Raw genomic sequence first — 22,012 nt, 5'->3', positions numbered from 1 at the left:
GACAGACTTCACTTTTTGCTCCACTTTCAAGTGAATGGCTGCGCTGGGAGCCCTTTAAGCTCTGGCTGATCCTAGATGTCCAGAGCCTTCCCAGGGCACAGGGAGGGGAGGGCAGCTAGACTGGAAGGGTGTAAGGCCAGGAACTCAACAGAGCTGTCTCCTGAGAGTGCAGTGGAGTTCAAAATATGTCTGTGTTGGAGAAGCAGGCCTGGGGGGACTTGGCTGGCCACGAGCTCCTGGTAGAGTGAAGACTTCTGTACTCTCCCCTCCATGCCCGTCCTGCCACTCCCCTCCATCCTCAAGGCTTCCTGGGTGGGAGGGTTCCAGCCTGACCCATGGGGGAGAAGGGTTTCTCAGGACAACCCAAATCTTCTGACCTCCTAAAGGTCCACCCTCTCTACAAGGGGCTTGTCCTGGCCTTCTCCCCAAGCCCACCTGGAGAGGCGAGAGGGAAGGCAACGCTAGGACCTGCCCTCACAGAGAAGCCGGGTATCATCCTCAGACTGAGCTCTTCTTAGTTCCTCCTTGTTCCCTCCACCACTGACAGCACTCAGACTGGGGAATGGGCTCAGCCTGGGGGAGGGGCTCTCCAGGTTGCCATGGAAACATATTGGCCCTCCTCACTTCCCAGAATCGAAAATAGAATTGGATGCCCTTCTTCCTGGTGAGAGACTATTTAAAAATATGTGGGGGGAGGGAGGCACAGAGATGCTATCCCTGCCCAGTCTCTAGGAGCTGAGAGAAGGGGCCCAGCATGGGAGTCCTTCTACCTAGCCTGCTGCCCCTCCCCCGCAACTAGATGGAGTCGGAATGGGCTCTTGGCCAGCTGAGAATTTTGAGTAAAAGAGACTCACCCTAGATCCACAGGGTGTGTAGCTGACCTATACTCAACACCACCAGGTTACTAAGAGGGCACTGGCTTAGAGACGCCAACAGAGAAAATGCTCCCTCCTGGGCCTGAGCCACCTGCTAAGCTATTGGGAGGAGAGGTAGGTCTATGCAGGAAACAAGCTTGGGTGTGGGACTTGGGGCTGCAGTACTGGAAGGGAGGCATGCTGGCTCCTCTCTGACAGGGCCAAAGCCCACACATGGCACCCAGTGGTGGTACTACAGATTTTAAAGTGTAGGTCTAGAGCCTGGTGGTCTGGCTTCAGATTCTGGCTCTACTACTCACTAGCTGAGAGCTCTGCCAGTTCTCTCCCTCGGTTTCCTCATCTGTAAAATGAGGAAAGTGCCCAGCTTATTGAATTGCTGTGAGCCTGAGTTACATGTGCTCAGCACTGCCCTGGCCCAGAAGAAAGACACGATCAATACCAGTCACTGTTATTATTGCTATAAGGGGCATTTGCTTCCCTGGCGGGAAGGGCCATCTCCTTTCTCCTGGCTGCCTCCTTTGGGCCTCCCTTCATGGGCCAGACCCTTCAGCCCCTCTACTCCCTTCAGCCCTGAGGCCAGTTGTTCACAAAGGCTCCCTATCCCTGGGAAGGAGTGTTATACCTCACTTCTGTAGTCAGTGAGGGATGGTTCGGTGGTTGAACAGGCCGGGGTCTCTCAGGGCCTCCTTCTATGCCTCCCCAGCCCTCCCAGGTGCAGCCTAGCCCAAGTGTCGCACAGGCACCAGAGGCTGCTACTGGCATCTCTGCTGTGGAAAAAACAGCTGGTCTAGGGCCAGAGATCGATGAAGTTAATAGTGTTCAGTACAGCAATGGACTAGAGAGCAGGGTGAGCATGTGTGCACATGGGCACGCATGCAGGCCACAAACCCTTGGGCTCTGTCACCTTCCTGGGCCACATCATGAGGGTGAGCAGCTCCTCCTCAGTGTCCAGAGCCATCTGTCCCCATTCTTAACCAAAGGCGGCCTCCAGGGAAGGGGGAGGGGACCCAGGGGGCCTGAGAGATGACTAAGTCAGGCTTTGCCCAGTGTCAAGTCAGGAAGGTGAGGCTGCAACACAGTGCTAGCTTTGGTCCCAGGTCACATAGCCTTGCACCCCACGGCCAAATGGAGGCACAATTTTTAGCCTCTGAAAGCACACTGCTTTGGAGAACAAGCCTGCAGCTGCACTCTTCACAAACCTATTTCCTAGGTGGAAAGACTGAGGCCTGAAAGGACACAGAGTTGGAGGACAGAGGGAGGCGGCCCAGAGATCATAGCTGGGGGGACGGAGGATGGCCTGACCCCATCGCAGGTCAGAACCTCTAGACACAGGTCTGTGGCAATGAGCGGTTCCCGAAACTGCTGCCTAGGCCTGTTCCCTGTGGCTGCAGGACACCCCTGGACCTGGGCTGGTGGTTTAGGCAGGTCCTGCCCCCACCTCCCACCCATTTCGTGACCTGAGAAATGGAGAATAGAACTGGCCACCTAGTCTGATAGCTTACATTTCTTATGTGTGTGCTCTGTGTCCAGTCCTGTGTTGAACTTGTCCTGACTGTATACATAGCTCTGTGCCTACTGTGTTCCTACTTCTGTGCCCTGCCATGTTGCCACTGTGTGAACAGCCAGTCGGTCACTGTATGACCCATCCTGTGCCTGCCGTGTCCCCATTATATACCTAGCCCTGTGCCCTCCATATCCACCCTCCATATCCATGTCTCCATTATGTGGCCAGCACTGTGTCCACTGTATAGCCAATCTTGTACCTGCCACATCCCTACTGTGTCCCCACCATATCCCCACTGCTTAGCTAGCCCTGTGCCCAGCCCTGTGCTCGCCAGATCTCCACTATGTACCCTGTCCTGTGCCCAACCTGTCTCCCCTGTATGGACAGCCCTGTTACCCACAACATCCCTACCATTTTCCCAGTCCTGTGCCAGCCACATCCCTACTATGTGGCTAGCCCTGTGCTCACTGTGTCCCTACTGTGTGCCCCATCCTGTAATTGCCACTTAGCTGGCTCTGTGGCCACTGTAGCCTAGCCCTATGCCCAGTGCCCTTGTTCTGCCCCTGCGTCTGACCAAGGTGAAGCTGACACAAGGTGACAGGAGCCAAAACATTCGAACTTGAGGATTCTGAGCAGAAGCCCCACTCCTGCCCTTGCCACCCCCATCCCCACCTCTGCAGGATACTGGCCCTGGGCTTCAGGGACTTGTGGCTCTGGGGAGGGGGCTCTATGAGGCACAGGCAGAACAGAACCATCTGGAGCAGGAGAGACTGCCAAGGAGCTGCTGTCCCTGGAGCGGAAGCCGGGGAATGCGGGGGAGGGGAACTTGGGCCTGAGCCTGGGCCCCTCACCGCCTTCTGCCTCCCAGGAATAAATGGTAAAGGGGCTTGGGCCTCCTAGAAGGCCTCTGGTCCACACGTATAGAACTGCATTTCCTGGGTCAAGGCTTGGGTCTCAGGTTGCCACATGGGAAATGAGGAGAAAGAATCAGGCCCTGCATCTTGTATGGGCTGGGAGCCCAGAGGCTTCCTTACAGTCCCCCTGCCTACCTTTCTCCTCTAGCCTTACACTGGACCACCCCTCCCCCTGGGGGCACTGGCCTCGCTCGGGTTGGCCTGGGCAGAGTGATTGCCTGGCTAGTAAGAGGAGAAGAACCTGACCTGGAGCTGGCAGACCTCACTAGGGTCCCTGGGTCTTTCTGCCTTCCAAGCCTCGCTGGGTAGGCCCCCATTCCTCAGGGGGTGGGGCCCCTTGGCTTCCCACACTCTGCTATTCCCCAGGTCACTGGGAGCTGTGATGTGTGGGTTGCCATGGCAATGAAGTGGGGGCAGGGCACCTAGAGCATGGAGCAGGACTATGGAAGCCACCAAGAAGGTGGGGGGCCCTGATCCATCAGGCCCCCAAAGCCTCCCCTCAGCTGGAAGCCAGCAGCTAGGGGGTGACCTCAGAGGGTCTCAGGGGCCATGGATAAGCTCAGGATCCCTATACTTCAGGCAGGGGTTGTCATTGTCCATGGAGCCCATTATTGAAGGGGCCTGTGGCCCAGCCTCCCAGGCTCACACCCCTGAGCCCATTCACCAGTTACTCCAGGACCCTCCCCGGGTTAGCTCCCAATGGGGCTGTGAGCAGGCCTCCCAGGATGCCCCAAGACTCTCCCCCAATGGCCCTCTTCAGAGCCCCATTGCCAGAGCCCAGCCACATCTCATCATGGAGGACGGGACCCTGGCTCTACCTGTGCAGACGCACAGTGACAGCAGCACCATCAGTGACGTGACCCAGCATGGACCCTGCCATCCCCGGCTTCAGGTGCAGGTTGTGGGGGAGGGCAAGGCCCCATCCAAAGTCCTGGTGGGCTGGGGCAAAGGCTCCAGCATCGCTGACCAGATGGCTCCCTTGGGCACTAGAAAGAGCCGGTGGCTACCCTACTTCCCCTCAGGGGAGGATAGGGCAGCTATAGCCCAGGGTCCTCTTCCAGCTCCAGCTCAGGTTCCTGCCCAGGTTCCAGCCCAAGGTCAGGGCCAAGGCAAGTGCCCATGCCCAGCTCAAGCTACAGCTTCTTCTACGTCGCTGCCACCTTCAACTCCAGCTCGAGCTACTACTCCAGTTCTGGATGTGGCCCCAATGCCCGTTGTGATTGAACCTTATACCTGTACCCTTGGCAACCTGACTGACACCATTGCCATCACCAAGAATCTGTCCCAAGATCTCCCACTCAGGAAGTGTGGCAACCAATGGTCAGTCCCCTTGGAGTCTTCCAAAATGGGCACATCCTGCCAGGACAAAGTGAGTTTCCAGCCTCAGGAGGAGTCTCTCACCCCACCATCCACTCCAGTGGGGGCCCCAGACCATGTCCAGGAGCACAAGGTTACTAGAAGACAAACGTTACCCAAGCAACCTGAGAAACTGGTGGTGAAGCTCCTGGTTGGACCATGCAACCCAACACCAGGCCCAGAGCTCCCAGGTACCCCCAAGCCCCAGAGGATTGGCCAAGAGGGCTGCAACTCTCAGCCAGACCAGCAGCCCCTAAACATCTGCAACAACACCTATGCCAATGTGCCACTGCCTACCTACCAAGGAACCTGCCACAGGCAGCCTCCAGTCGAGTCTCCCAGGGAAGCCGTGCAGATCCCCCCTTCCAGTGCACCCACCTGCCAGCTCCGGGAAGCCATGGAAGACCGTGTGCTGGTGTTTGATATGGCCACGGGCAACACAAGGATGGGGCTGCTGTGCCATGACCCCATGGGCTCACAGGCAGTGCTGGTGGGCGTCATGCCCAACCGCCCATCCATCTACATCCCTGAGAATACACAATCATTGGCCATGCCCATCCACTCCCCTGATAACAATCGCTCCAGCTTCTGGTCCACCACACCCATGCTGTCCAGCCCCGTGCCTTCTAGTCTCTCATCTGGCAGCTACCGAGAGGTAGCCCTACTTCCCAAAGAGGCTAGGATCCACCTGGAGTCACAGAACTCTCCTGGTACTGAGACTCCCATCAGGGTCGGAATGCTTACTGGGCCCATCCCACTGGCGATACCACTCCAGTTTGGTGAGAGGATACTGACTCATGTCCCCAATCCTGGCTGGTCTAAACCCGATGCAGAAAAAAATGAACCCAGTCATACCATCTGGGTGCTGGACACCTCCAGGATGCCAGATGCCTCCATGGTCCAGACCAAGAAACTGCAGTGGATAAACTCAGAGCAGATCCCAGAGCCTGCTCCACCAGCCAATCCACAGGAAGTACCCAGAACCCAGTTTCAGGAGGACATGACCAGTCATAACCGGAAAGAGGTCACTACTGTGCACCTCGACAATCCTCTAGCTGAAGGTGCTGGGAAGTCCCCTCTCACTGGTCAGCACCCCCTAGCTGAGCAGCCCTGCCTTGCCAGGAAGATTCCCCCTGCTGGCCAGCCTCTTCTTGCTGACCAGCTGCCCAGCACTGAGCAGCCCTCTATCACTGGTCAGGCCCTCCACACTGGGCAGACACAGCCCCCCTCCACCAAGGAGCCTCCCCTTCCTGGTCAGCTCCCCCTCACAGGGCAGCCTCTTCTCACTAGGCAGGTAACTCTCACTGGGCAGCCACCCTTTTCCAGAGAACCCCTTTCCACCAAAGACCCCCCTCCCTCAAAAGCATCCCGTATCACTAGGGAGCCTGGACAGGCCTCCACCCTGTGCCAGGAAGGTGAGTCCCTAGGCCTGCCTACTCAAGTGAGGGTACTTCAGGTGCCCCTGGCCCCTGAGGAGACCTGTATCTATGTGAGCCGAGAGAAGGTCAGCATCGGGGCCACTCAAAGTTCCAGCATGCATCAGCTTGCATGGCATTCTGGTAGCCCCCCCAGGGCCCAGGAGGAACAGCTTTCCCTGATCACATTCACCACGCCTGGCACTGGCTGCAAGGTCTTGCCCATGACCATGGTGGGCACTGAGCCCCAAGGTACCCGACTCAAGATGACAGCTGAAGACATCACACAGTCCTCAGTGGTTGCACGCCTCGGCCTGCTCCATGAGACATGCAATGAGCTGGTGTCCACCATGGATGCTCTGCCAGTGCAGTCCCCAGTGATCTGCCGCCACTCCCTGGGCACCTACCAGGACATGGCAGCCATAGTGATAGACACAGGCACAGGCTTCACCAAATGTGGACTGGCTGGGGAGAACCATGTCCTCAGTGTGGTGCCCTCACGTGTCCAACTGCTGCAGCACTCAGCCCAGGGCCAGCCCCGGTACGTGGTACCTGAGAACCAAGAGGGCTCCTACCCAGTGCTGAACAGAGGTGTGATCTCTGACTGGGATGCACTGGAAGTGTTGTGGCAACACCTGTTCTACTGCAGGCTGGGCGTGCAGCCTGAGGAGCTGGCTGTGCTTGTGGCGGACTCACCTATCTCACCGCGCACCAACCGAGAAAAGGTAGCTGAGATACTCTTTGAGCGTTTCCATGTGCCTGCCATGCAGACAGTACATCAGGCCCTCTTGGCGCTCTATGCTTATGGGCGCACCACTGGGCTAGTACTGGGCAGTGGCTATGGCACCTCCTATGTGGCACCCATCCTCACTGGGGACCTGGCCCCACCTGACACCTACCGGCTGGATGTTGCTGGTTGTGACCTTACTGAATACTTGGCTCAGCTGCTGCTGGCAGGTGGCCACTCACCGCCCAAGGCAGGACTGGTCAACCAGATTAAGGAGGCCAGCTGCTATGTGACCATGGATATGGCAGCTGAGATGGCCTGCACCCAGGCCCAGGCCCCGGTGGACTTTGTTCTCCCAGACAAGCAGGTCATCACACTGGGCTCTGAGCGCTTTCGTTGCCCTGAGGCCCTTTTCCAGCCCAGCCTGCTAGGCCTCAGCCAGCCGGGCCTCCCACAGCTGGCTCTCCTAAGCATCAGCCGGCTGGAGGCCAAGCAACAAGAGCAGCTGCTGGCCAACGTGGTGCTGGATGGTGGCAGCACCATGTTGAATGGTTTTCCTGAGCGCCTGAGACAGGAGCTGGGCCCCCGTGCCACTGTACTAGGCTCTCCCCACCGTGCTATCGCTGCCTGGCTTGGGGGCTCTATCATGGCATCCCGGGACTCCTTCCAGAGCCTGTGGCTCAGCCGTCGTGAGTATGAGGAAGAGGGCCCGTGGGCCATCTATAAGTACCATCTGTGAGCATGTAAAAGTTATGGTTCTGCTTACTTTGAACACCGCAGCATGTTTCGGGCACAGGGTGGTACAGGGAGGAATAGGGGTCTGGGTGTGGGGTTGGAGGTGGGGGCCCTGGCACTCCCAAGGCATATCCTGCCTCTGCACGCAAACTCCGTGGGCCCTGACAATCCTACCCTTTTTGGAGAGCCCCCAAGCCCCTTGGCTAGCATTGGCTCTGGTCTGGCCTGGCCTTTACTGCACCCCAAGGGCAACCACAGAGAGTGGCTGGTGTGGGTTTTGCCCTGTTGCCCTGGTGACAAGTGCAATTACTCTTGATTGCCAGCTGGTTGCCATGGCAATTTCAAACATAATGTAATAACCCACACAGCCTAGAGTGAGTCACAATGGGGGTGGGGTGGGGGGAGGGGGATGAAGGTGGGGACCCCACTCCCCAAGCTCTAGAGGAAAAGATGCTTGTTCTCCCCTATCTTGGGTCCTCTCCTGGGGGTTGAGGCCAGCGACATGAACAACCAAGCAGTTCGAAAGATGACTAGGGGCCTAGAGTATTGACCCCAGGAAAAGACCCTGTCAGAGTCTGGGCTTCTTAGGGAGCTGGCCTGGTGATGCAGGTGCCTCCTGGCATCTGAATCTTGGCTGGAGTTCCATGTTGGATTGGCATGGGCTCCTGTTGGCCAGCCAGAGTGTGAGGGTATGAGAGTGCTGGCCTTTGGTTTCCCAGGGTGGGAGGGGGGCAGATAAGTCCTGAATCATGGGTGGGAGGTACAACTTGAGCTGAGGGATGAGGCTCTGCTCTGCCCAGAGTGAATACAGAGGCTCACACCCTGTCCTGGCCTCCTGACTGTCTTGCTCTGGTCAGAACCAGACATGTAAACATTGGGCCCCCTTCTCAGTCCCCTAACCAGGGCAGCCTCTGTCTGTAGGGTGACCAGGCAGAGGCCTCCTCAGGAGGGTCCTCAGAGAGGTTACCAGGGAATGCCAATGCCAACTGCCCCTGCTCTTGTGTCAAATTCTATCTGGGGCTGAGGGGCCTCCCTTCACCCCTCTGGCCAGTCGGGTGGCTAGAAGCCATGGCCCCCGGCCCCATCTGGCTCTGTAGGAATGAAGCACTGCACTGGCCCAGTCCGTGGCCTGGAAGAGCTTAGAGGACAGCATTCAGCTGTTGCTGCTACCCCCTGCCCCCTGCCAGGAGGGCAGGTTGAGGTTGAAGCCGAAACACTGGAGTTGGTCCTTCCCTTTATGTGCCTCTCTGCCTGGGGGCTGATGGGACAAGCCATGCCCAGCCACAACCCTAGGTTCTCCTCTTCGGGTTGCCCTCTCAGAGGGCAAAGAGCTGGTTACCCCTACATACTTGTGAGGGGCTGCCCTGGGTGGGGTACTGGGAGCAACCAACCATGTAGGGTCATCACAGGCCCTGCCCGCCCCTGAGCATAGTCCAGCCCCTTCCATGGCCTGCTCTCACACCCTAATGGTGCTCCCCCAGATTCAGCCTCCACAATCCTGTCAGGCAAGAAGGGAGGTGGGGAGGACCAGTGGCTCCAGGGACCAGTTACAGCATCCGCACACACGTGCAAGCAAGCATGCCTGGGTGCACACAGAATGCAGACACATGTGCCCCTGAGCACCACTGCATACACTGTGCTGTTGCCATCTCCCTCAGCACAAGAGCACGCACACACACTCACACACACATGTGCTCATACACCCTGCCACGTGCTCTCACCCACACGCACACGGAGTGTGCACAGGACTAAGAAGAGGTGGAGTACTGGCAGCAGTAGTGGGGCTCCAGGGAGTCACCCTTTTCCCTGCATCTAAATCCCCCATTCCAGCTTCTTCTTGGCCCCTAGGCTTCCCACTGATGACTGCCTGGATAGCCATGACCTTGGCAAAGACAGAAAACATGTGTGACATGCTTCAGTTACACCACACAACTCAGAGACCTATTGTTTCAAGGACAGTGGGCAGATGACAGGAAGGACTGAGTGCCAGGCCATTCATTCATTCTGCAGAAATTAACTAAGCAAATTGTGATGAGAAGCCAGCTTTCCCCTGCAGATGCCCAGCATAGCAGGAGATTCTGACCCAGTGGTGGAGTTGGTGCTGTGACTGAGACCCAAAGAGCCCAGAGGCCTGAAGGAGGTAACCCAAAGCCAGAGAAAGATTTGAAGGATCCTTTGACACCTCTTCTGGAGGAAGATATTGAGGGGCCTTGTTCGAGGCAGTTATTCCTCAGGCTAGCCTTCCAGCCCCAACCCCAGCGCCAGCCCTGGCTTCTGCACCTGGGCAGTCCCTCCTGCCATCAGCCATGGGGAACCGTGCAGGGGAATCAAGTCTCTCTTGGGAAGCTAGGGGAACTACTCAACACGGCCAAGGGTTTGGGGATAACTCTGTCCTCCCAGGGCCAGGTCAGAAGATTCACTGGGGCTGGGGGGCGTGGGGTGTGTGAGGCGGGGTGGGGTTGAGTCTAGCTCCAGGCACTGTGAGGCCTAAGTCTAGCCTTCAGGATGATCCTAAAGGCTTGTGAGAGTGGCGGTTCAGGCACTGGGTCTATCTGCCTTCCTACAAGGGACAGAGAAACGGCCAAAGACTTCCTTGAAAGTTTCTTGCTGGCAGTTCTGAGCTTCCTCCAGTCAGGGACCAAGACTGGCAGGGCACCTCGGTGCCAGTGTTCTCCTGTGTCTGTGTGTTCCAGCCCAGGTCTCTTATGGTGACGTTGCTCATGACATGTTTGAGGTTGATTAGACTTGAAAGAAAGCAGAATCCACACCATATTGTAGGTGACTTTTATAGCTTGGGAAGTTCTGTGCCACACAGGAGGGGGCAGATTGGACCAGCCACCCTGGCTGGGACTTGGGAACGGAAAAGACTTTGGCCTTGCAGGATTGGGAAGCAGGATGGGATAGGAGGCTCTGCCACCAGGGTTGGGGTCCTGACTGTGCTGCACACTGAAAACCCACCCACACACCTGCATGTGTTCCTAGTCAGGCAACGCCAGTCAGTGGAGCAGCCTGCCCTAGCGACTGTCCACGTGGTTTTGCCCTTTGTCTGGTTTGGGAGCTGAGCAGCGCCCATTCCCTGGGGACTACTGCCTGCCAAGGGACTTCTGTGCAGCTTCAGTCCTCAGGCTACCTCCCAAATCCAACTCCTGCCTCCTACAATGGGCAGTCCCGGTCAGGGGGCCTAAGGGAGCCTTTGACAGCCTGGCTAGGGCTAGAAAGGCCAGTGGGCACCGGGTTCGCTGCCATCCCGCGTCTGCCGGCCAGCGCATGAGATCTCGGCCTCAGGCTCCTCCTGGGCCCGGGGCGGGGCCGGCTGAAGGAGGCCCCGCCCCCAGCCCGCCCCCGGCCCGGGGTGCGAATCCGATGCCGGCGAGCGGCGGGCGATGCTAGAGGTTTGCGAGCCGAAGCGGCTGCTGCTGGCGCCGCGTCTGCCCCGCTTGCCCGGAGCGGATTCTGCCCGCCGCCCCCGGAGCGCCTGGCGCCCCGCTGAGCCCGCGGTCGCTTCCTCCCCTTGACGGACCGGCGCTGCAGGTGCGGGGCGGGCCGGGCCGGGGGTGGCCTCCAGAACGCACGTTGGGGGGCTCTGGGGGGCTGAGTCCCGCCGGCTCGAGGTTCGGGGCGCAGAGTGCGCGGGGGCGCCGCGAGGACTCGGGGTCCCGGCGGGGGCAGAGCGCGCGGGCTCTGCAGATCCGGGGGCGGCGTGCAGGGTCGATCTCAAGTTCCCTGTCGCCTCGGACCGTTCGGGGGTCCCGGGGGAAGTGGGGCCCGTGCGACTTAAGTCCAGGCAAATACCCCGCGCCCCCCAGTCTGTCTCGCTAGGCTCCAAATTGTCAAACAAAACATTAACCCTCGAAGATGCGTGGTGCCTCTTGGGGGTGGGGGCCGAGGGCAGAGCCGTCCCTCCCCGCTCTCAGAGCTGCCTCCAGCCCCTCCCAACTGCCCCCGGCCCCCTCCCTCCCGCTAAGCAGTCACTAATTTCCATGACAACGGAGAGTTCTTTATTGGCGACAACCCGAAGGGGGCAGGGCGGGGCTGCCGCGGGGTGGGGAAGGAGGCTCCAAGTCCCTGGGGACCGCGGTCCCCCAGCCTAGTTCCAGCTGCCAAGGCTTGAAGTGGAAGCCAGCCGGGGGTCTGGGGCACAGACCCACGTGCGCGGTGGGGGTGGGGGTGGCACATGTTCCCGCTGGGGTGCGGGGCTTGGTGCTCACACGTGTACCTCCCGCATGTGTGTGCTGTGCCCGCGGAGGCGAGCAGCTTTGGGGAAGGGGGTCAAGGTGGCACCACGGTGAGAGGCAGGCCCCCTGCCGGGGGGGCGGGGGGTGGTGAGACAGTGTGAGCTGAGCCAGTAGTGTCTCGCAGAGACCCTGGGCTCTTACGTCCCAGCCCCCCACAGCTCTGCCAAACTGCCTTTGTCCGCACCCCCCCCCCCCCGCGCCACGGGACAGAGCCTGCTCAACTAGGTTCCCTCCTAGGCAGCAGGGCCCTCTGCCCCTCATCAAAAGCTCAGAGCCCATAGCATTCCAGCCCCTGTCCCGACTCCTCTCTCCCAGTCCTAGGCTTTAAGCCCCCCAGGACCACCTGCAGAGAACTAACCCTCCCCCCACCCCACCCCCCCACTTATTCCTGCCAGCTCCATCTGCCTGCTGCACCATTGTTTCCTCAGTTAGGAAATTGGTGTCTCCTTCTCCCTCAGTGCCAGGCTGATGGGGGTGGGGGGGGCAGGGGTCTTTCTCCTTTTCTTTTACAGCATTTGGGATGGGCCTCCAGGTGCCCTAGGCTGGCTGTTCACATGTCTGCCACTGTCCCTCCTCTCAACCCCATGTCCTGGCCACCATTCACAGGCAGGCAGGTAGTCCTCCATTCTGGGAGGAAGCCACCGACTCCTTGATCTCTGTCCAGGGAAGCTGAGGCATAGAGGGAAGGTTGTGCAGTTGTTACCCAGCTGGGTTGCTTGGGGTGCCACTTCTGGCCCTCTCTCAGGATCCACTACTGGGGGATTAGGCTGAGTTGCAGGAGAGGCCCTAGGGACCCAAAGCCTGGAGAGGAGACGATTGGCGGGGGGGGGGGGTGGGGGGGACTGGATACCGGGCAGAGCTGGATCAGCTGAGGAGAGGCCGTAAAAGGAGGCAGCCAGGTCTCCAAGCCTCATTTCCATCCCCTGACCCTTGTGCCTTCAACGTGTTGGACCCGCCTCACCTCTGATGACAGTGAAAGGAACTGAGGACTGCCCTGGCTGAGGGACTGCAACAGTTGACTTCTTCCCCAGGGCCATGTGTCGCATACCGAGCTCAGGGGATATAGGAGGGTTTGGTGCTAAAGATCCAGGCACCAGGGACAGCTTCTGGCACAGGTGTGCAGAGCACACGACCACGGAAGCCTAAGGGCTCTGCTGGGTACTCACAGGCTCCTTCAGAAGCCCCTCCTCACCTCCCTTTCCCTTCTGCCTGTGCTCCTTTTCCTCTGTTACCTCCTTGCTCTCCCTCCATCACAGGTTTTGCTTTTGTCTCATTGTGTCTCTGCCTCTCTCTCTCTTTTCTAAAGTCTCTCAGTACTCCCACCTCCCCTTCCTTGATGGGGACCCCAGTCACAGAACCTCCCCAGTGGGGAAGGAACCAGGCCAAAGTATCAGGAAGTTATTGGAGAGGGGTTCTGACCAACACCTCACTTCTCCTGGTCCCCGAGTTTTAAAACTTCCATCACCATAGCAATCCTTTACCCCAGTGCCTTCCTCTGCATTTCCCCTCTTCCATCCACAGGGAAGCAGGGGTTCAAAGGGTGGGACCCCTGGTACCTGAGAGGGACCAGTTGGCTCTTGATCCCTCCCAGGTCAGCAGGTGGAGGGCTGAACTTTCTAGAGGCAACACTGGACTGAATGCCTACCCTCAAGACTGAAGAGACCCCCCTCCATACCCCCTACTTAGATGGGGGAGAGTAAGCCTCAGGAGCTGTCGTCATCCGTGGTTTAGCTGGAGTCTCAGGCCCCAGGGTACCTCCCTGCCCAATCCCCTGAAGCTGCTGGATGGTGGGCTAGAAGCTTGGCTTTACCTTGTGACACAGACTCTTCAGGTAAGGCCTCCACCTCCCCTGGCCCTACAGGTGAAGGCTCAGCTGTGGGCCAGGCAGGGCTTGGGCCTGGGCATGTCCATTGCAGCAGGAAACTAGCCCCAGCCCCAGACAGAAACAGAAAATGGGGGAGGGTAAGGGGTGCCCGCAGGCTGGTGTTCACAGCTTGCACTAAATCGGGAGGTGTTGCCCACAGTCGTTGGGAGGCAGCTGGAGGCCTCCTGGGTGCCTCTTTGACTCCCTAGATTTACTGCAAGCTCTGGATCCCCACATGGGGCAGGGGACCAGGGCAACGGGAAGCTCCTGTTGATGACTAGGAAAGGTGGGGGCCTGAACTAGGCTGACCCCAGTGGAGGAAGGGGCAGGACCCTGATGTGGGGTATCTGATCCTCTTGAGCTGGCTTCTGTCCCACTTGGGCTTCCCCTGGGCCAGACTCACCTAAGGCTGCAGTAGGGCCCCAAAGGGACCGTTTACTACCAGGGCACAGTAGGCCGAGGCTCCCTTAGAGTTGCCTGAGGCCCAGTTCCCTGAGCCCAGCGGTCAAGCCCAAGGGGCAGGCAGTAACTGAGGGGTGGTCGGCCCTGAGGCTTTCTAAGAGGCAACCAGAGGGCAGTGGCGGGGCCAGGCTCTGCAGTCCCCCGAAGCTGCCTTTGCATACTGTTCAGTTCTTCTGCAGCCAGTGGCGGGTGTCACATCCCCAGGGAAATGGCTGCTATGGTGCTCCTGTGCCCTCCCATGTCCCGATGTGGGACCTGAGGCAGAGCCTAGGTCTTGTGTCACCTTGAGGAGAACTTTCTCTTCTCAGGGGTTGCGTCTGGGCTGTCTGGGCCACAGGGAGTGAGAAATGCAAACGCCATTCTGCCTGGCAGCCCCTCTCAATACAAGCGAGCAGCGAAGTCTTGGTGCATACATCCGAAGCCTACCAGGCAGCAGCAGTGGGGAGCAGATGGTGTAGTGGGTGGGGGTAGAGGGGACCAAGGCGCTAATTGGAAGTAGAACCCCCCCTTTCTCCTCTCTCTTTCCTGTGGCCAGTTCTGGGTGTGCCCAAGCCAAGTGCAGTTGCATTGGTGAGAAGGAGCAATGACTGACTGAGATCAAGGTAGCCATAGTGGGAGGGAACAGATCTGTCCTTGCCCCTGCTCTGCCCCTGCCCCAGCCATGAGGCCTGTAGGACGTGGCTCTGGGCCTATGCAACTGTGAGCTTTCAATGGTGAAGACAGACCACTGGATCCGTGCTGGGCTCTCCTGGGCACCAGTACATACGCATGGCCGCAAAAAGCTGGGCCTAGGATTGGGGACAGCATATACAAAACCTCCCACGCCTTCCCTGCAGGGCAGGGAGCTGTTGGTGTTGGGGGTGGGGTGGAGGTTGAGGAAGGTGTCTGGGAGGAATAACATTTTGAGTCTGGCCTTGGAGCATCAGGACTGTTTTAGACACTGTATTGCACAAACAACCTTATAATGTCAGAAATCACAATGGAAGAAGAGATTTAGCCCTGGTCTCAGCACCTCACTCATGCAGAGGCTTCGCCAAAGGGAAGCTGAGGTGGGCAGCCCACACTTCCTGCCATTGAGTGGACATAGTCAAACTGGCAAATCACCTGTTGTTGGACGTTTAGGTAGTTGATTTTTTTATGTTATAAATAACTCTGCTGTGACATATCATAGGATTCTGATGGGAGGCTTTGGGGGAAGGGCATTCCTGCCAGAGGGAATCATATAAGCAAAGCAATAAATCTGGGACAGGAGACCCTCCCAACTCCTCGTGGGGTACCTGCAGGCTGAGGTACCACCCTCCTGTCCAGCGCGTGGCCCTCAGAACCCAGCCTGGGAAGGGAATTGCTGCCCACCAGAGCCACTGGGAGGACTGATGCTTTCCTATTCCCCAGACTATTATGGCACAGAGAAAGGTGGCTGGCAGTGGTGGGAGGCCATGCCACTACTCTCAGCTGCAAGAGCAGGATTCCAGCCACACTCTCCTCCCTGAAGACATAGGAGCAGCACTGTGGCTGTGGTGGCAAAGACACTCAGTTGGGGATGATTTTCAAAGCTTCTCTTGTTTGCCTCTTTGATGTCTCACAAGATGGCTTAAGCCCTGACTTGAATGACACTGATGAAATGTGTTTGTGTTTCGTGAGCCCAAGCAACCCAGATGAGGGAATGATGGAATTTATTTCCTAATGCTGCAGGCCGATTTGAGGGAGAACTTCCCAGGACTGTGAGCCCTGGGAAGTGGGTGACTGGCCTCTGCTGGGGAGGAAGTGAGCAGCAGCCAGGGCTGGCCGGGGGGCTTATCTGGCCCTGGCCATTCGTCCTAGCTGGCAGAGTCCCTCTGGCCCAAGTCTTCCCCTCTGGGAAGAGAAGGGATGGTGTCCTCCATTCTCTACTACTCTGAGGCTGCCTCCAGGTAGGGGAGCATCTAGTTAGCCAAGGCCCCAGCCCAGGCCCGGTGCACAGCAAGTGCTAATCGATGTGGAGGGAGAACATGCCCGGTCAGCAGAGGCAGAGCAATTTCAGTGCAGCCTCAGTGCAGAGCTTGCTGTGGCCACAGTGTCACACTGACCAGGCACTGAGGAGGCAGGCTCTGAGGTCAAGTCTGCAAAGGTCTAGAGACTATCACCAAGCCACACCCCCTCTCCCCCCACCCCACAAAGCTTACCTCAGAGCAAGGGCTCTGAGTGCCTTTTCCTTTGGGTGCAGGAGTCACTTAACCATTTCAGATATGGCTATAGCTCCTTCATTTCCATTGCTGTATAATATTTTATTGTGTGACTATACCACAATGGAGCCCTGGTGGCACAATGGTTAAGAACGCGGCTGCTAACCAAAAGGTGAGGAGTTCGAATCCACCAGCCATTCCTTGGAAACCCTATGGGGCAGTTCTACCACGTCTTGTAAGGTCGCTATGATTTGGGATTGACTTGTTGGCAAGGGGTTTGGGTTTTTTGGGTTTTTTTAATACCACAATACATTCTTCAGTTCTTGGATATTTGGGCTGTTCACAGTTTGGGGCAATTATTAATATTGCCACTATGAACGTTCTTGTACGAGTGTCCTGATGCACAAATATACACGTTTCTGTAGAGTGTATGTTTAGAAGTACAGTTGCTGGTTCATAGAGTATGTTTGACTTTAGTAGTTTTACCAAACTGTTCCAAAGGAGAGAGCTGCCTTCTACCAGCAGTGTTATGTTCTCTACATCTTCACCCACACTTGATATCCTTAGAATTTTATCTCTGGCAATCTGGTGGGTGGTGGTTACAGTCCCCTTCACCTGTGAAATAGCTGCAATTTAAAGATTTTTTTAAAGAGATCTTTTGATCCTTTTTGAATCTATATAATGCAAAACTATCCTCTGATATATCCGTTGTATACATTTTTCATTGGTGGTGGTGTTAGCTGCCATTGAGCCAGCCCTGACAAATGGAGACCCCATGCACAACGCAACGAAATGCTGCCCGCTCCTGAACTAGCCCCATGATCAGTTGCAGATGGGACCGTTGTGGTCCATAGGGGTTTTCATTGGCTGATTTTTGGAAGTAGATCTCCAGGCCTTTCTTCCTAGTCTGTCTTAATGTGGAAGCTCTAGTGAAACCTATTCAGCATCATAGGTCTCCCACACAGAAGGTGAGAATTCTACCATTGAACCACCACTACCCTTACATTTTTCATAAGTGGAAGCTATTGTAGCCCAGGCATCCCAGCTGAGGGGCCAGGGGTGTGGCTAGAAAAGCAGGGGTAGAATCTCAGCCTGCTTAACTTTTAGTTCCTCCTGGTGAGGTCTCTGCCCTTGGCTTGGCCTGAGCCAGCCTAGGGTCTCCCAGAGGCGGCCACTATGTTGTGAGAAGTGGAATGGTATAGCTGAGCTAGACCTATTCTGTCTGCAGCTCAGGGCCTGGCAATGCCGTTTGGGTGTGTGACTCTGGGCGACAAGAAGAACTATAACCAGCCGTCGGAGGTGACTGACAGATATGATTTGGGACAGGTCATCAAGACGTGAGTGCTGGGCCTGGTGGGCAAGGGTGGGCAGGCTAGGGCTGGGGGAAGGGGAGTGGATTGCAGCCGACAATCAGGCCCAGGCTGAGTAGGGTGCCTTCCGGCTGCAGTGAAGAGTTTTGTGAGATCTTCCGGGCCAAGGACAAGACGACAGGCAAACTGCACACCTGCAAGAAGTTCCAGAAGCGGGATGGCCGTAAGGTGCGGAAGGCAGCCAAGAACGAGATAGGCATCCTCAAGATGTGAGTGTGAAGCTTGGGGACAGTGGGATAACAGGCAGCAGGGAAGGGCTTGGAGGGCAGGTGGCCTCAGGCAGTATCAGCTTCTGGTCAGTTAATCTGCTATGGCCCATAGTGGCAACCAGAGCCTCTCCCAGGGGTTCACCCAGCCCTAACTACTGACTCGCTGCCAGGGTGAAGCATCCCAACATCCTGCAACTGGTGGATGTGTTTGTGACCCGCAAGGAGTATTTCATTTTCTTGGAGCTGTGAGTGCGGGTCTGTGGTCCCCGGATTCCCCAGGGCCTTCACCTGCCCCACCCTCTGTACCCAGGGAAAGCCCTCTTTCTGGACCCCTGGGGTCCCAGATCCCTGTGCCTTGCCCAGCCAGCTGCCTGGCGCAGGCAGCCCTCCCAAGCATTCTCCCCAACCTCCATCCTGCCCACTCCGGGCTCAAGGGCTGGTGTCCCTCAGGGCCACGGGGAGGGAGGTGTTTGACTGGATCCTGGACCAGGGCTACTACTCGGAGCGAGACACAAGCAACGTGGTGCGGCAGGTCCTGGAGGCCGTGGCCTACCTGCACTCACTCAAGATCGTACACAGGAACCTCAAGGTGAGGTCATGGTCTAGGGTCAATGGACTGCCAGGCTGGGGGCTGGGCAATACCTTGGGGCCTTGATTTGGCCTCTGAGGCCCTCACGGTGTCTTCCTTTGCCCACCCTCATACCATCCCCGGCTGGAGTAGCTGGAGAACCTGGTTTACTATAACCGGCTGAAGAACTCGAAGATTGTCATCAGCGACTTCCATCTGGCCAAGCTGGAGAATGGCCTCATCAAGGACCCCTGTGGGACCCCTGAGTACCTGGGCAAGCAGAGGGGGAACGGGGACAGGGCAGGGTTGGGGGTAGCCTTCAAGCAGCTGCTCTGGGTAAGGTAGAATGAAGTCCCCATTGCAGGAAGTGGGTGTGTATGGTACCAGGCAGGTATTGGCCTAGCCAGGTGCAATACTGACCAGCAGATGGAAATTCTTTCCAGCCCCTGAGGTGGTAGGCCGGCAGCGGTATGGAAGGCCTGTGGACTGCTGGGCCATCGGAGTCATCATGTACATCCTGTGAGTGGACGGGCAGGCGAGTAGGCTCAGCCAGGCAGGATGGGAGCCTGTGTCTGTGGCCTTCCTGGGTGACCCTGCCCTTTGATCTCCACGCAGGCTTTCAGGGAACCCGCCCTTCTATGAGGAGGTGGAGGAGGATGACTATGAGAACCATGATAAGAATCTCTTCCGCAAGATTCTGGCCGGTGACTATGAATTCGACTCTCCGTACTGGGATGACATTTCGCAGGCGGGTAAGGAGGTGCCTGGCATGCAGGTAGAATGCAGTGTGTGTGGCAGGGGCTGCTCACAGCCTCCTCTGCTGGACTCCACTCCTGCCTTGCAGCCCATTCATCCAATTCTAGACAGTTAGATGCGGGTGCCCATGCATAGCCCCTCCCTGGCTTTGTCCCCAGCCAAAGACCTGGTCACCCGGCTGATGGAGGTGGAGCAAGACCAGCGGATTACTGCGGAGGAGGCCATCTCCCATGAATGGTGAGCAGGGCCCAGAGGTGGGCGAGAGGAGGGAGATGATTAACACCAGGGTTCCCTCAGCCTCTGGCCTCCTCACGCCTAGCAGCCTCCGTCCATGAGGCCTTGAGTGGGTGGGGGGCACTCAGAGCTCAGGTCAGCCTGAAGGCTCTGTCTGGTAGTCCCTGGATCCCACAGGGAAGTGTTGGACAGGCTCCATGGAGGCCCATACTCCCTCAGAACCAGATGCACTCAAGTCTTTTCTAGGATTTCTGGCAATGCTGCTTCTGATAAGAACATTAAAGATGGTGTCTGTGCCCAGATTGAAAAGAATTTTGCCAGGGCCAAGTGGAAGGTAAGGCTTGGATGGCTTTCTTTCCTGGTCTGACCCCAAGTGCTCCTCTGAGCACCCATTGTTTCTTGCTTGCACCACACAAACTTTTCTTCAGCTATCAGGAGTGGCTATAGCCAGTCACTGCCTTAAAGCAGGCATGCTAAGCAGCTGGGTCCCTGGCCCTAGGGCAGTTGGAGGCAGCTGGGGACACCACAGAAGGGGCTGGGTTTGGCTACTGCCAGGGAATGAGTCCAGCTTCTGAAAGCCTCACCGTGAGCCTCTCTTCACTGTCCTCCTTCAGAAGGCTGTCCGAGTGACCACCCTCATGAAACGGCTCCGGGCGCCGGAGCAGTCCAGCACTGCAGCCCAGTCTGCCTCAGCCACAGATACTGCCACCCCTGGGGCTGCAGGCGGGACGGCAGGTGCAGCTGCAAGTGGGGCTGCCCCAGCTCCAACAGCAGAGGGCGAGGCTGCTCTTGCTACAAAGAGTGAGAATGTGGCCTCCGCAGACCGTAGTGCCACCCCAGCCACGGATGGCAGTGCTACCCCAGCCACTGATGGGAGTGTTACCCCAGCCACAGATGGGAGCATCACCCCAGCCACTGATGGGAGTGTCACCCCAGCCACCGACAGGAGTGCCACTCCAGCCACTGATGGCAGAGCCACACCAGCCATGGAAGAGGGCTCCATGCCTACCACCCAAAGCAGTGCCACACTGGCCCCCAAATCAGCTGCCACCCCTGAGCCGGCTCTGGCCCAGCCGGACAGCACAGCCCCAGAGGGCGCGACAGTCCAGGCTCTACCCTCTAGTAAAGGGGAAGAGGCTGCTGGCTGTGCCCAGGAGTCTCAAAGGGTGGAGACCAGCTGAGTGGGCAGGCTGGTGGTTGGAGGGGTGGGGAATGGCAGGAGGGTGGGAGAGTGGATGGGGGCTTCTCACTGTACATAGTCACAGCATGATGCCCTCCTTCCTTGCCCTGCCTCTCTGCCCCCCAGCATGGGGCATATCTGGTGGTCACGGGAAAGCAGTCTTGTCTCCCATATGTGTGTGAGTGGTGGGCAGGCCAGAAGCAGGGCCGGCCCCAGCCCCTGCATGGATTCCTTGTGGCTTTTCAGTCTTTTGCTAGCTTCACCAGTTTCTGTTCCTTGTGGGATGCTGCTCTAGGGATACTCAGGGGCTTCCTGCTCCATTTCCCCATCCCTTCTTGCCTCATGATTCCCCCAGTCAGGCCCTGCAGGTCCCCTCCTCTCCTAGGTGCCAAACTCAGGTGGCCTTGCCCAGAGAGTCAGCAGTCTTAGGCTCCTGCACATGAAGCTGTGTGCCCACAGTGTGTGGGCTGCTCCAAGAAAGGACACAAGCTGAGACAGAGAATGCAGAAATGTAGGGCTGGGTGCTTTGGGACAAGACTGGTTGCAAGGGCCCACAGAGAAGTGGAAGGGCCCTCAGACGTGGAAGAGAGTGGGTAGGACGGTAGAAGCTTCCATCTTTGGCCCTTGAAAGTCCATCCCAAGATCCCTGTGTCATTTCCTGTCTCCTGGGTCCTGCACTGGGTTGCCCTGGACCCCAAGCCTAATAAGCCTATAAGGGGAGGGAGCAGTAAGGATGTGGTAATGAGACAGTCAGGGAGGGCAGAGTGCAGGCCCAGCACCCACTGCCCAGCCCAGCTGGGTCCATACCCTGGGCCAAATGGAGGGCTGATATGCCCTTGCTCTTCCTAAATGCCTTCCTTCTCAGGCTCAGCCCTTAAGTCCTCTCTATCTCAGCATGCCTGCCTCATGGCAGTGCCCCATAGTCTATGATTTGGGGGTTTGCCCTTTACACGGGCATATTATCTGCCCTCCCAATTCAACAACAAAATGGAGTGGAACCCCTTCTTTCTACAGCCCACTTCCCCTTCTGAGCCATGCTGAGTTGCTTTTGCTGGGATGAGGAAGTGGAACAAGGCCCCCCAGTTCCCTGATGGATGCTCCTGGCAGGTACCCTTGTCAGACCCCACTACAGTCTGGGCAGGCAGCCATACCAATCCCGGACCCCACTCAGCTCTCTGTGGTGGTCCTGCCCTTCTCCCTGCATGCCTGTGGGTCTGCTCTGGTGTGTGTGTGAAGGTTGGTGGGCTGAGTGCCTACTGAACCTGGCAAATAAACGTTACCCTGCCAAAGCCTCTGGCCACCCTCTTGCCTTTGCTTCCTCTGTCCTACTGGGGAGGGGCCCTTGGAAAGTAGTGGAGAGGGGGCATCTGGGAACAGGTTCGGTAGTGGCCTGTACTCAGTGCCATGTGAACTGCCTGGGCTGAAAGTGAATATCATCCCCCTACA

At 57.6% G+C, this 22,012-nt stretch overlaps 2 protein-coding genes across 7 annotated transcripts; both read left to right on the top strand.

Annotated features, from left to right (window-relative positions):
* The first annotated feature begins 3,891 nt into the window (after positions 1-3,891).
* Positions 3,892-7,566, top strand: LOC105756213 (proline-rich protein 36-like). Its single transcript, XM_012555170.2, has one exon. It carries the CDS (start codon positions 3,892-3,894, stop codon positions 7,528-7,530), a length of 3,639 nt encoding a protein of 1,212 aa, XP_012410624.1. The 3' UTR covers positions 7,531-7,566.
* Positions 7,567-10,859: 3,293 nt separating this feature from the next.
* On the top strand, positions 10,860-21,858 carry CAMKV (CaM kinase like vesicle associated). 6 transcript variants are annotated; one of them, XM_004368549.1, is made up of 12 exons: positions 10,906-11,057; positions 17,478-17,586; positions 17,697-17,828; positions 17,999-18,073; positions 18,408-18,417; positions 18,550-18,670; positions 18,840-18,915; positions 19,012-19,148; positions 19,311-19,389; positions 19,633-19,720; positions 20,001-20,109; positions 20,209-20,595. In XM_004368549.1, the coding sequence occupies exons 2-12, from the start codon at positions 17,492-17,494 to the stop codon at positions 20,565-20,567; spliced, it is 1,281 nt and encodes a 426-aa protein (XP_004368606.1). In that variant the 5' UTR covers positions 10,906-11,057; positions 17,478-17,491; the 3' UTR covers positions 20,568-20,595. The 6 variants fall into 6 exon arrangements, with proteins under 6 accessions (XP_004368601.1, XP_004368606.1, XP_004368603.1 ...); XM_004368546.1 differs by having other exon boundaries at positions 10,909-11,057; positions 18,279-18,417; positions 20,209-21,858; XM_004368547.1 differs by having other exon boundaries at positions 10,912-11,057; positions 17,697-17,787; positions 18,279-18,417; positions 20,209-20,624.
* The last annotated feature ends 154 nt before the right edge of the window (positions 21,859-22,012 follow it).

Source organism: Trichechus manatus, unplaced genomic scaffold, assembly GCF_000243295.1.
Source record: "Trichechus manatus latirostris isolate Lorelei unplaced genomic scaffold, TriManLat1.0 scaffold00001, whole genome shotgun sequence".
Classification (NCBI taxonomy): Eukaryota; Metazoa; Chordata; class Mammalia; order Sirenia; family Trichechidae; genus Trichechus; species Trichechus manatus.
This window is presented reverse-complemented; position numbering and strand designations above follow the sequence as displayed.